We start from the raw sequence: 9,648 nt of genomic DNA, 5'->3' as shown, positions 1-9,648 counted from the left end.
AGCCGGAGTTGGAAATTTAGAGTTACTGGCGTGAGTCAGGTCCGTTTTATGTAGGTGAAGTTTGGATTAAGTCATTGTGGAGTTTTTTGGTGGTTTTTTGGTTTTTTGTTTTTTGTTTTTTTCTGGCCAAGGTAAGTCAAAGGTGGGATTCAGGGCCGAGTCAACACAGGAATTAAATTAGAAGTCTAGTTTTAGGGATTAGAGAACGTTAGCATGGTACTAGGGATAAATAAATACCAAAGGGATGGGTCAGGAACCAAGTGACAAAGGAGTTTCAGGCTTAGAGATCAATATTTAAGGTTAAGGTCAGGGAATTTGGTGCTGGAAATAAAAATTAGATCAATATTATGGATGAAGGATTGGGTACAGTGTCTGTTAGGAAAAGGATGAATGTCAAAGCCAGTATTGGGAAACAGGAAACAAACTAGGGTCAGGGTTAATGTTAAGAATTAGGGTTAGTTTTAGGGGCGCGTAGGTGGCTTAGTGGGTTAAGCCTCTCCCTTTGGTTCCTGTCATGATCTCAGGGTTCTGGGATCAAGCCCCACATCAGGCTCTCTGTCCCCCACCTCCCCACCCCCGACCTGCCTCTCTGTCTTCTTGTGATCTCTGTCAAATAAATAAAATCTTTTTTAAAAAAAGAATTAGGGTTAGTTTTAGGAGGGGGTTATGGTTGAAGTCTGGGTAGTTGGCCTCTGATAGATAAAATTTAAGAGATTGGTAGCAGGTAGGTGCACTCCTTTTGTGGGGAGGTCTCATTGCTACATAGTTTCAGTGGTTCTCTAGCCCAGAGATATGGTAAACTAATTTCACATTAGGGTTCTGGGCTTCACTAGAATTGCAGGTATCTGGGATTCCAGCTTCTTTATTTTGCTGTCTAAATCCAGTGCTCTTGCTTTGGTCATCACAGTTTAGGGACAGTGGTTTCTGGACTATGTTACTTACAAGATAGGAGGTAGGAATAGGCCTGGGACCCAGGAGATGTACAAGGCCTAGTCACAAGTGGGGGACTATTTAGGGAGAAGGGACTGTGATTAAGGGGAGGCTGACCATGAAAACATTGTTGCCATGGGAGAAAGAAATGACTGAATCCTCTGAAAGTTCAACCCTACTGCCTCCCAGTTCCCTCATTCTCTGGTTATTAAGTCCTCTCTCCAGCTCTCCTCCCTGGCCCTGCAGTTCACATCCTCCTGCATACCCCTTTCATCAAGCACAATCCTGCATACAGATTTCTCCCCTCACCTGTCACTTCTTCCATACTTGTTCATCTTGCCAGTGGTTCCCAGCTGCAGTTCTGCCTCCCTTTCTGTCCCTGATACTGCACCTCCTACCATATTTTGCCCTCCCAAATCTGAGCTTTCACATCATCTTAAAGCACTCTTCCACACTTTCCCCACTTACCCGCACCTCCTAGTCATCTGCTGAATACCCTATCCAAAGCCTAACATAACTGTCAAGTACCTGCAGGCCCTGCTGTGTGCCAGCCCCTGGCTCTAAGCCTTCTTAATTTCTTGGTCCAGTTGTAGATCCCCTTCCCCCACTCCCCAAACAGAAAAGAGGAAATGAGACCCAAAGAGGAAACTGGGTCTTGCTGATCCCACGCCCAGCCAGGCCACTGACCACACCCCCATTTCACTCCCAGCCTGACCCTGCCACTGACCACAGCACTATCCCCTACTCAGTGTGACCCAGCTGCTGGTTGTGCCCCAGACCCACCCCACCCCCACCAACTCAGCTTATATAATGCCACCATCCCATCCCTCTCCCCCCAACACCATCCTAGCCTTATTTAGCCATTGACCACAGCCCCATCTCTTCTCAGTCTCCCGCAGCCTAATCTGACCTCTGACCTCACTCTGTTATTCCCTGTCTTGTAATTATTTTTTCCCTTCGCCTAGCCTGAGTCGGTGACTGATCATAGATGTATTTTTCCTACCACCGTCTTCCCCAGCCTTCTTCCCCATTTCTAGTTCGATACAGTCACTAACCTCATCCCTTCTGCCGCTACTGGTGCTAACCCCATCCCCATCTCCTGTGCCCCAGAGCCTCATCTTCATATACCCAGCTCGGCCCAATCCTGGCATTCTCCCCTTCCCAATTCCTTAGTAAACTCAAGCCACCCTAGCCACTGAATGGCTACTGATGACAGAAGCTGTGGGACTTCAGTCTGACTTTAGGCCCTGGTCCCTGAAGATTGACAAGACAAACTGTCATCAGGTCCTGACAGTTCTACCTCTTCAAACTACAAATGAACATTCTAACTACTGTCATCACTTCTCATTTGTGCTAATGCAGTGTCTTTCTGACCTATCTCCAAGGTAACTGCCAGAATTATTTTCCAGAATCTAGTTCTGGTTATGTCCCTTTTCTGCTCAAAGCCTCCCTTGGCCTCATGGTGCCCTCCAGGATGTAAAATACTCCTTCCTCTCTAGTCTTCCCCTGCCTTTCCACCCTGACCTTTCCACCCTGACCTGACTTCCCCGTCGCTGCTCCCTTGCAGGTACTCTGTGCTTCCGCCAGCCCACCCGCTCACTTCCCTGAATGCTCCTCCGTGATTTCCTGTTCCTCCACCTTTGCTTATGCTCTTCTTTCTGCCTGGAATGCTACCCCTGACGCACCTCCGGCTGGCGTAGTGGAGACAGCTTGGGCTTTGGAGTCAGAGATATGGGTTCGGATCCTGGCTTCACAACTTATTAGCTGTATGACTTTGGAGCAGTTCCTTGAACAAGTATTTAATATTTTTGCGCCTCAGTTTCCTAATCTGTAAAAATGGGTATAATGATACTTATCTTGCTGGGTTATTGTAAAGATGAAATGAAATTATGTATACAAAGAGATTGACATATCATCAATAAAAGGTAATCCTTACGATTTTTATTACCTTTATTTTAAAGTCCTAACTTCAAATGACACTTAAAACAGAGACTTTTCGGTCCCTTTTCTGTAACCTAAAGGGATCTCTCCCCTGAACACACACATCTTGACTCTGACCACATCCTGCCCTGTATTATAATTCTGTATTTGGCTTACTCACTCAACTAACCAGGAGCCCCTTGAAAGCGAAGGCAAGGGCTTGCTCTTCTTGCTTCCCAGTCACTGAGAGTTTGGCCCAGGGCCTTTTTCACAACAGACCCTCAGAAATGCTTGTTGGATGAATGGAGGGAGAATGTGTAATGGGAAGAGAGATGTTGGGGCAAGTTGTTCTCCTACGGACAGAGGTGTGTTTGTGGGGAAGCTGTGTGCGTGGGACAGGTTCTTTATGGGAAGATGTAGTTGAGATAGGGTCTGTGTAAGGGACTGCATGTTTGAGATAACGTGTATGTGGAGACAGTATTCATAGTAGTTTTGTGGTAAAGAGCTCTGTGCATAGACAGGGGTGCAGTTGGAGAGGTGGATATGTATAGATAGGTGTAGGTGGTAAGGGGCTATGTCGAGGGAGATCAGGTCCAGCCCGTCAGCTGCCCAGTCCAGCCCGAAATGAGCCTCCAGCAGCCTGAGGCCGGATATGTCAGTCTCACCCACAACCACCACCCCCCTTTACCCCCCCCCCCCAGCCCCGCGGTTGCGGACTCAGAGGCCAAATTTGGTAACAGACTGAGGGTTACTCCCCCAACCCTCATACATTCTGACTTTGTCTTCAGGTTTCTTTCTCCCTTGTCCCTTTCTGTAGCTCCCTGTCTTTCTGCAGCTCCCTTTGTGGGTATCTGTTCTGACTATATTTCCATGTGCCCCAAATTCTTTACCCCCCCCCCCAGTATACTTACATTCCATTCCTTGCTAGGATTTGACCTCTTGTCCTCCACCCCCCCCCCAATTGCCCAACTCCTCTGGAATGCATCTCAGGAATGTCTTGAGGGAGGAGGAGTTCCCTGGGAGAGGGATGGGGGGGGGGCATTGTTGCTGTTTCATAAAACATGGTGGAAAAGGGAGCAAAGTTCTCAGCCAGAGGAGGAACTGGATGGCTTCTCCCCATACTTCCAAGGGGCTTGTTCTGTGCCCTCATCACCCTCTCACTTCTCAATTCCTTTTCCTCCTTCACCATCTTGTAGCTATGTGGGTGTCCACTCAGGACCAGCCTGGAAGTAAGGGTAGGCATGACTCATCTCCCTTATCGGGGTCTCACCAGAGGTTTCCGTGCTTGAAGAAGAAGGGGGTGTCCATATGTCCGGAGGAAGTGGGGGAGACGTGCCATTTCAGCTTAGGGTGGAGGGTCCTTTCAGTCCTGCCCTCAGCTCCTCCGACTCCTCCACTTCGCTGACCCTCCAGCCCTCCAGCAGCCCCACAGCCAGGTCTGTCAAGCTACTGGGAGAGGTAGCTGAGGAATGGGGGAGGTGGGCAGAGAGCTGGGGAGACTGGAAGGGTCCTCGCTTGTTTGGAAATAAAGATAGCAAGCTGTGGTTTCTTGTGAGACTCTGGACTGTTTATAAGGTCAGAATGGTCTCTCAGATCTCTGCTCCACACCTTTCCCACATATACCTGTCTCCTGTTTCTAGATTTTTCAGTCTCTACCTCATCCTTCCTAATCTCTTCACCATCCAAAAACCTATCCCTTCCCAACTTCCCTGGTTCTGGCTTCTGTATCCCAGCACTCCTACCTGTTTCTAATCTAACCTGAATTGTCTGTTTCCCCACTTGGGGTTTGCTGCTTGCCAGGAGGGGAATGAGCAGCCTGAATTTGCTCATTCTCTCAGTTGAGAGGAACCAATCCCTGTACCAAACTGGGTCACATCATCAGCTGCCAGGCAGACTTGTCTTCTTGTCCCCCTGGGTGCCACCTGCCACCTGCAAGGGTTCCTCCAGCCTGCTGAGAGGTGCCAAGGAGGGTGGGGGAGGTCAGGGTGGGACTGATATCTTGAGGTGCCCTGAAAATACCATCAACGGAGGCAGTAAGATAGGGGGCAGAGCTTGAGAAGGGCTTACTGAAGACTGGAGAGCCTGAGACCAGTTGTCGTGAGGACTGGGTATTCACTTGGTGACTTGGAGCAAGGACCAAGTTAGAGACTGAGCTCCTCCTCTGATCTGCCTTGAAACTACCCAACCTGTCCCACCATGTCTGATATCCATTCTGCAAAACTGAGAATTTGACTAGGTAATTTCTGAGATCCATTTGAATTAGAGAATCATCATTCTAGTTTGACTGCCAGGAAAGCCAGACGCAGGGCCAGGCTCCCTGGGAAGGCCCCTCCCTCTCCAGTTAGACGGTGCAAGCTGCCGGTGTTTCATCTCCCTGCCCAGCTAGCTGGAGTCGGTGTTTGCACGCTTCAGGATCTCTTGGGAATTACCTAATATAACGTCCTCATTTTGTAGAGAAGGAGGCTAAAGCTGTCAGAAGGGAGGTCACATGATGAATCAGGGCAGAGATCTGAAAATCCCAGACAGGAAAAAGCTAGTAAGACCTAGTGAGAGACAAAGAGTGAAAAAGACTGAACTAAGAAAAGATGAAAACAAGGCAGAGGCAAGGCTGGGAAAAGAGCAAGGTAGGGGCCAAGAGAGAGACACTTGGCACACAGAAGGGAGGCACAGATTCTAGTGGTAGGGACAGGATGGTGTCTTCCGGGAACACTACATTGCAGACCAGACGCACACCTAACCACTCTTAGGTGGTTAGGATTGGATTTTTTGGTATAAATAATTTTTCCATCTTTAAAATGCTTAAATAAAACAAAATAACCATGTTACTCTATGCTCTGGTGGGTCCCTTTCAAAAACACCCCTCCCTGGGGCTCCATCTGGGGGACCTCCTGTCCTCTAATGCGGATGTGTGCTAATGCGCTGATGCCACGGGCCAGGTAGAGACAGGCTGGAGAGGAGAAGCTGCCACCATGGTTGCGCTTTCGCTGAAGATCAGCATTGGGAACGTGGTGAAGACGATGCAGTTTGAGCCGTCCACCATGGTGTATGATGCCTGTCGCATCATTCGTGAGCGCATCCCAGAGGCCCTGGCTGGCCCTCGTGAGTCTGAGTACCCTGGTGGCGGGGGTGGGAGTCTTCCGTCCCTCCTTTTTCCCCGGGCTCTTGATTTTAAGGGATGAACTCAAGGCTGCTCATCCCTCAAGCGTGTGCTCCCTGGTTCCTTCTCTCCCCCTTAAGCCCTCAGTCTCTGGGGAAATAGTAAGGGAACCATGCAGCCATTCAGCAACACTGGGGTCCTCGTAGTCTGAGGTGAGCCATCCTTTCTTTTAGCCAGCGACTTTGGGCTCTTCCTGTCAGATGAAGACCCCAAAAAAGGTATATGGCTGGAGGCCGGGAAAGCCTTGGATTACTACATGCTCCGAAATGGGGTGAGTATCCCTTCATCAAGGACCATCAACATCCCCTCTTCTACCTCCTGTTTCAGCACCCATGTCTGTTGTCTCTGAGCCTCTCCAGGCTTTCTATCCCAGGCAGTCAAAATAACCTGCTTTTTGAGTGAGCCACCGTAGTGTTGCTTTTAGTAATCTACTTGCCTCTCCTCTGGAGGAGAAAGGAAGTAATACCTCTGGCTTCAAGGGGACCCCTCCTCCTGTTCCCGCCCCACCAGGACACCATGGAGTACAGGAAGAAACAGAGGCCCCTGAAAATCCGTATGCTCGACGGAACCGTGAAGACTATCATGGTGGATGACTCTAAGACTGTCACCGACATGCTCATGACCATCTGTGCCCGCATTGGTAAGGGGTCTCGGGGGGGCTGAGGGCACAGGAATGGAGGCTCCCGCTCTGCTAGAGAACACAGATGTGGTGCCTGGGGTGCCAACAACCCCTCCCCCTCCCCCAGGCATCACCAACCATGATGAATATTCACTGGTGCGAGAGCTAATGGAAGAGAAAAAGGAGGAGGTGACAGGGACCTTACGGAAGGACAAGACACTGCTGCGAGATGAAAAGAAGATGGAGAAACTAAAGCAGAAGTTGCACACAGATGATGAGCGTAAGCAGAAATCGAAAAAAGAGGGCCCTGGAAATGGTCGGGGTCGGGGGAGTGGCGGGGGGGGTGGTGTTCATTCGTTAGTTACGGAGAATCTGCTTTTGCGAGGCGCCATTTGAGATGCAGGCTGCATCAGTAGTAAAACAAAGTCTTACGCTCATGGAACTTCTCAGTGAGTGAAGGTAGGAGACGAAGAGCAAAGAGCAGACCAGGCAGGCGCCCTAGGGGCTCGGCACTGAGGGGACTGTGTGTGTCTCAGTGAACTGGCTGGACCATGGCCGCACGCTGAGGGAACAGGGCGTAGAGGAGCATGAGACGCTTCTGCTGCGGAGGAAGTTCTTCTACTCAGACCAGAATGTGGACTCCCGGGACCCCGTACAGCTGAACCTTCTTTATGTGCAGGTGTGAGAGGATTTGCCTGGGTAGGGGAGGTAGGGAGAGGCAGTGGGAGCACAGAGAGGGGTATCCCCACACCCACACCCACCACCCACCGCCTTGTGTTCTCCAGGCACGAGATGACATCCTCAATGGCTCCCACCCTGTCTCCTTCGACAAGGCCTGTGAGTTTGCTGGCTTCCAGTGCCAGATCCAGTTTGGGCCCCACAATGAGCAGAAGCACAAGGCTGGCTTCCTCGAGTGAGTGACCCACATCCCACACCCTGTCAGGGCCCAGGACTCACTGGGCCCAACAGCCCTGCCCCCCTCCCAGGCTTTCTCTCTCTGTTCTTCTTCCAATGCACCAGGGTTTGACCCACACGGGTCCCTTTTTTTGCTGCCGTCAGCTGTTTGTCTCCTTGCTGGCCCCATGTGGAACACGAACGTAACCCAGAATCTCTGCCTCTGCCCCACACCTCTCAAGCAAGCATGTAGCCTCTCTGAGATTCTCTGAAGAATTTTACTGTAGCAGCCAGAGGAAAACAGAACATTTCTCCTCATAGGGAACATAGACTTAGAAAGCTTCATGAGTCTCATCCACCAATACTCAGAATGTGGAGAGTGCAGCGTGGCTTGCTTGGCTTCCTCCATGCATGGTCATCCTTCTCCTGAACTCCGTCTGCTCTTGGTTCCCTGCAGTAGTGCTCTAGACCCTCTTTCCCTCAGGGACTGAGCCTGCAACTCAGGTTCCCCCAGTCCTTCTCCCTGTAGGGAGAGACATGGGTTGCACTTAAGAGCTCATGCTAGGCCTTCTCGACTTCATGAATAATCCCAACTCTGTTCCCTTGAGCCTTCCTTCTCCCCAAAGATAACACTGTCCTAGACATTTCCTCACACCCCCAGGCCTACAGTCCATGGCCCACATATCCCTGATGCTGTCCACTACATGCTGACCCTCCCTTTTCTGGTGTAGCCTGAAGGACTTCCTGCCCAAGGAGTATGTGAAGCAGAAGGGAGAGCGTAAGATCTTCCAGGTGAATGGGGGTCGGGGAAAGTGCTGGGGATGCCCTGGGAGCTTTGCTGCTTAATCCTACTGACTGAATGGACCCCGCCCCTTCTTTGTCTCTTCCCCCCCGGGTTCCACCCACCAAGCTGCTCTTCCACCTCTTCCTGTGCTGAGAAAGCCAAAGACCTGGGCTCCATCACTGCATTTGCTGTGGAATTCAATTCAATATTCTTGTTTTCTTTTCTTTGCCTCTAACATGAAATGACAGTACCTTTCCTGGGTAGGACTGATAGGAGAATCAAATGAGATAGTATGCCTCAAATTACTGTGAAAAGTATATCTTTGTACAAATGTGTTATCCCCACTTCTTGAATACTCAACCAAAAAACGATCTATTTGACCTTCTACTTCTTATCTGTTTGTTTCCAGAACATCTGCAAGTTCTTTAACTGTATCCCCTGAATTCCCGCTTCTGCGTATTCTTCATCAGCCCCCCCAGTCTGTCACCCTCTCGTTTCTCATATCCTGCACCCCCTAACCTTTCCTGTGCCCCCCATAATACGCTTTCATTGTAGTTAATGTCACAACTCCTTGTCTGTAACACTGTCCACCCACATTCTGCTAAACGTTTTTTCCCGTTTCCTACTCTCAGGCACACAAGAATTGTGGACAGATGAGTGAGATCGAGGCCAAGGTGCGCTATGTGAAGCTAGCCCGTTCTCTCAAGACATATGGTGTCTCCTTCTTTCTTGTCAAGGTGGGCTACAGACCCTTCTCACTGTCCTCCTCAGTCCTGCTCTTTCCTTTCCCCTCAAAGTCTGGCCCTGTCTTTGGTCACATTTTCTATCATCCCTACAAGTCCCATTCTCTTGCCTTGCTCTGACCTTGTGAAAACTTGCCCTGTTGTCAGCCCTCTGCCACCACTTGGCTCCCAACCCTGTATTTTCCCTCGAGAAGCTTGTCCCAGCTCCATCTAGATACCCAGTTCAGCTTTTCCCGTGCTCCTCAGCAACCCCTTGTGATCCAGATCTGATCTCCTCGTTCACTCGCTATGGCCTGTAGCCACAGTACCAATGACAACCTCTGCCTCACAGGAAAAGATGAAGGGAAAGAACAAGCTGGTGCCCAGGCTTCTGGGCATCACTAAGGAGTGTGTGATGCGAGTGGACGAGAAGACCAAGGAGGTGATCCAGGAATGGAGCCTCACCAACATCAAACGCTGGGCTGCCTCTCCCAAGAGCTTCACCCTGGTGAGTCTGGGAGCCCAGAGGGGAAGGCGCTTTGGAATTTCCAGGTGGGGGTCGCTGCAGAGGTCTCTCCCCTCCCTTGGGATAGTGCAGTGTGTGTGACTCCAGCAAAGGAGA

At 50.3% G+C, this 9,648-nt stretch overlaps 1 protein-coding gene across 5 annotated transcripts in view; it reads left to right on the top strand.

The window, feature by feature from the left end:
- Positions 1 to 9,648, top strand: part of TLN1 (talin 1) — a 32,808-nt gene that overhangs the window by 868 nt on the left and 22,292 nt on the right. For 2 of the 5 annotated variants that reach the window (XM_082694708.1, XM_082694706.1), the window contains exons 2-10: positions 5,787 to 5,949; positions 6,181 to 6,278; positions 6,518 to 6,647; positions 6,754 to 6,906; positions 7,163 to 7,305; positions 7,412 to 7,539; positions 8,252 to 8,312; positions 8,937 to 9,041; positions 9,379 to 9,534. In XM_082694708.1, coding sequence (XP_082550834.1) covers positions 5,820 to 5,949; positions 6,181 to 6,278; positions 6,518 to 6,647; positions 6,754 to 6,906; positions 7,163 to 7,305; positions 7,412 to 7,539; positions 8,252 to 8,312; positions 8,937 to 9,041; positions 9,379 to 9,534 — 1,104 coding nt within the window. In that variant the 5' untranslated portion in view covers positions 5,787 to 5,819. Of the gene's footprint in view, positions 1 to 4,202; positions 4,287 to 5,786; positions 5,950 to 6,180; positions 6,279 to 6,517; positions 6,648 to 6,753; positions 6,907 to 7,162; positions 7,306 to 7,411; positions 7,540 to 8,251; positions 8,313 to 8,936; positions 9,042 to 9,378; positions 9,535 to 9,648 lie in introns of those variants that run through there. The other 3 variants (XM_082694709.1, XM_082694707.1, XM_082694710.1) reach the window with 2 other exon arrangements.

Source organism: Mustela nivalis, assembly GCF_964662115.1.
Source record: "Mustela nivalis genome assembly, chromosome: 13".
Classification (NCBI taxonomy): Eukaryota; Metazoa; Chordata; class Mammalia; order Carnivora; family Mustelidae; genus Mustela; species Mustela nivalis.
The sequence above is the reverse complement of the archived record's forward strand: the minus strand, read 5'-3'. Positions and strand labels throughout refer to the sequence as shown.